Below are 3,354 nucleotides of genomic sequence, written 5' to 3'. Positions count from 1 at the left end.
AGGGGTGGGGGGGGGGGGGGGGAGTGGGGGAATCAATTATTCACACAGCACTAATATCAGATAAAGTGCTATTTCTAATACAATTTTCCAATTGAAAAATAGAATGAGTTAAGCTAGTTATTATTAATTCCATCTAACAGACAATTTGTATCAGCAATTATTTGGAGATTATTGGCTCTTGAATTCTCGGCCTTGATGCCTTCCCACTTTTGAACAAATGCCACAGGTCCAACATGAAATGCCAATGAGAAAACTGTTTGCCTCCCTACCCCTGCAGGACACCAGAGAGAGCAGTAGGGAGGGCACTTTCCTGGCCTGCTTTTCTGGTGGGCAGTTTTTCCTTAACTCAAGTGAGGACCCTCACCAGAGAGCCCTGACTATGCAGAGGTGAGTCTCCCTCCACCTCTCCCATGAGACTGTTCATCTGTATAACTGATCCACTAGGCTAGGTCTAGAAAACAGGTCTTCCATAAGCTATGTGGTAAATCAAAGCATCAGACCATTCATCTACTTTCTCTTGCTCTGTGTCCCAATGTCAGTCTTCACACAAACAGAATATTTCCAATATGAGATTTCCTGAGGGATATGCTCTCAAGCTGGACTAGAGCCTTGCATCAGTGCACTCACAATGGATTTCACGACCCCAATTTCACACCCCTGCTCTGCCTAGTGTTAAACCAAGGCTCTGCTCTGAGCTGAGTCTCTTACATCCCAAGGGAACACTGTTTTCTTAGCCTGCTAAGGCCACCAAAAAGTGGTCCTTTTGAAGTCTGGCATGTTATTTCTTGAGAAAACCAACTCAGTAAACTAAAACTTCATACACAAGTTTTATCAGAACTGATCTCTTTTCACAATAAATTCAATAGTATGGGATTTTCTAGTGGGAAAAAAAATACTAAATGCTGCAGAAAAAAAAATACTTTAAAGTTTGCATTTAGACATTTAAACAAAAGGAACCTGATTTCCAAAGCACTTGAATACCTACTTCATTGCCTCTTTTACTGGCTTTTCTTTTAAAAGATGTTCTCTTCTTTCGCCGTGTTGAAGTCTTTAATGAGTTCTACATCAAAAGAAAAAAGAATACATGAAAAGCAAAACAAAATTTAGAAGACAGGCCCAGCCAGAGCCCCTTTACGAAGCTCTTCCATGCATGTCCACTTGGAGAATGATAAGAGTATCTGGCACATGCTCGAGATTTAAATTACATGCGCTGCATGCTTTACACTTGAACACCACCGTTTATGGAGAAAGCCACACACGGAGACCAGACTGGTGCTTTGGAACTGGAAACTTTCCCACGCTGTGAGGGGGAAAAAAGATCAGATGCTCCCATAGACTCACATAACACCACATGTTGTACCTGCCAACCCTCCCAATAGGGGTAGGAGACGCCCGTTTCCCCTTCGGGGCTCCAGTCTCCTGCCCAATCAGGCTCGTCTCCTGGTACGGAGACCACCTGCATAAAGATGTAATAAAAAACATGATAAATGAAATATTTTTCATGTTTTTTTGTTTTTGTTTTTTTTAGGAAAGAAAACAACATGTTTTAGCTCTGGCAACCATTATGATTCAATGTAACGTAGGCCACCACGGCGTATGATGCTGACACTGTAGAGCCAGTTTCAGCCTATCAAGAAACTTGTGTATTCATCTGCTAAGGAACAAACTGGTTTTTTAACATTCACGGATTTGGGTGAGGGAGGTGTTTGTGGGGGGTTTGTTTGCTTTGTTTTTTAAATTACGATATCACCTAACTACACAGAAAAAATACCATAAAACTGCTTGTATTTTTTCAGAACCTATTAAAATAGAACCTGCATCAAAGCTATTCTCCATCCTGGTGATAGCCTGCTCAGTGATACTGAAAGAAAAAGCGTGCTGGTGTGATAGGACAGTCTGAAAGGGGAAATTTTATTTCATTTTTTTAATTATTACTGAATTAATTTAATTCAGTAACTGAAGTCATACCCGCAGTAAAAGCTAACCCTTTCCATATGATTGAAATTTTGTGTTGTAGGCAATACTGTAAATATTTTCCCAGTATTTCAATTTCTAGTCTAGCCATCACCGTAAAATAAAGTATCACAGGGTATTAGAAGAAAGCATGTTGATATTTTCTTCCTGTCTTCAAGAGGGGAAGCAGGATCCACTCAGCTCATCCAAAAGTCCATTTTGTCCTGACCTTGTTAAAGATTGTACCACTGATGAAAAAGTCAAATGACAGAGATCAGAAACTTTAAAGGTCCCATCCAACCCAAAACATTCTAGGACACTATGATCATCAAATCTGTAAGCGGTGACGTCTCTCCTTAATCTTGCTTCTAACCAACATTCACAAGAATAGCTACTGGATTCTGTTCAATACCTAACAACCACTTTCAGAATTTCAAGACTTCAGTACTACACACCAGATATGGAAGTTAATGTTTCCATAATCTCTGAGAAGTTAAAAAAACGTAACAGCTGTCTAGCTCAGATTCCTAAAGGCACTGTCCTTTTTCACCCAGACCAAGAGAAGCTGGCTTAAGAGCACAAGGTCCCAAGCTTTTTATCACCTCTAAACATTTCTTGGGGTCAAGGATATAGTCATGCCTTGTTGCTTACTGAAAATACTGAAGACAAGACAGCTGTGCAGAACAATTACAGGACGTTTGCTTATTTTGAGTAACCACCTCAGGAAGCGTTCACACTCTTCCCTACTCTGACTCAAAGCAATCTTGAAAGCATGATAACCCACAAACACTGCATGGACTACTGCAATGGCAGTATCTGTCATCTACATAGCCTTTCATTGCACTACCTCAGTAATCAGACTGACGGCAGCCAAATGTCTTTATGGTGATTAGAAAGGTATGGGACATTACTCTCAAAGCTGCCTCCCATGGGGGCCTTAGTCTAGTTCCTTAGCCAATCTCTGATGAAGGATTCTTCCTGGAGTGGGGAAAAACACAGGACAGAAAGCAGAAATGTAGTCTATTCAGTCTAGCCAGTGGTCTGCAGAAAGGTCATGGGCACACAAAGTCTTTTCCCTATGCCTCAGTCTCTCCATGCATAAAATTCAAAATACTTATCCTGTTGGTAAAGTGCAGTGAATTCTGCAGGCAAGTATTAGCCTGTAACTCAAGTTAGGTATGAAACTAGACGAGTACTTAACTGCATCCCTGGAGGAAAGACTGAACTTGTTACTTTGCCTCCACAATGGACAGACCCAAGCCCAGTGATCTTTTTTTGAAAAGGGCAAAGACAGTTCAGTACAATCCTGACTGTCGCAGGTTGAAAAGGGGGCTGTTTCCCACTGAAAGAGATGCGACAAAATAGTATGGGGGCTGGAAAAGCAAACCAGCCAAACCACAC

General features: G+C 41.2%; 1 protein-coding gene across 1 annotated transcript in view; it reads right to left on the bottom strand.

Annotated features, from left to right (window-relative positions):
* Positions 1-1,456, bottom strand: part of DGKI (diacylglycerol kinase, iota) — a gene marked incomplete at its 5' end in the record, with an annotated part of 105,992 nt that extends 104,536 nt beyond the window's left edge. Inside the window, 2 exons of the mRNA XM_010137915.1 lie at positions 986-1,060; positions 1,361-1,456. Of these exons, the coding sequence (XP_010136217.1) occupies positions 986-1,060; positions 1,361-1,456 (171 nt within the window). The remainder of the gene's footprint in view (positions 1-985; positions 1,061-1,360) is intronic.
* Between the last annotated feature and the right edge of the window lie 1,898 nt (positions 1,457-3,354).

Source organism: Buceros rhinoceros, unplaced genomic scaffold (assembly GCF_000710305.1).
Source record: "Buceros rhinoceros silvestris isolate BGI_N320 unplaced genomic scaffold, ASM71030v1 scaffold3946, whole genome shotgun sequence".
Taxonomy (NCBI): Eukaryota; Metazoa; Chordata; class Aves; order Bucerotiformes; family Bucerotidae; genus Buceros; species Buceros rhinoceros.
The sequence above is the reverse complement of the archived record's forward strand: the minus strand, read 5'-3'. Positions and strand labels throughout refer to the sequence as shown.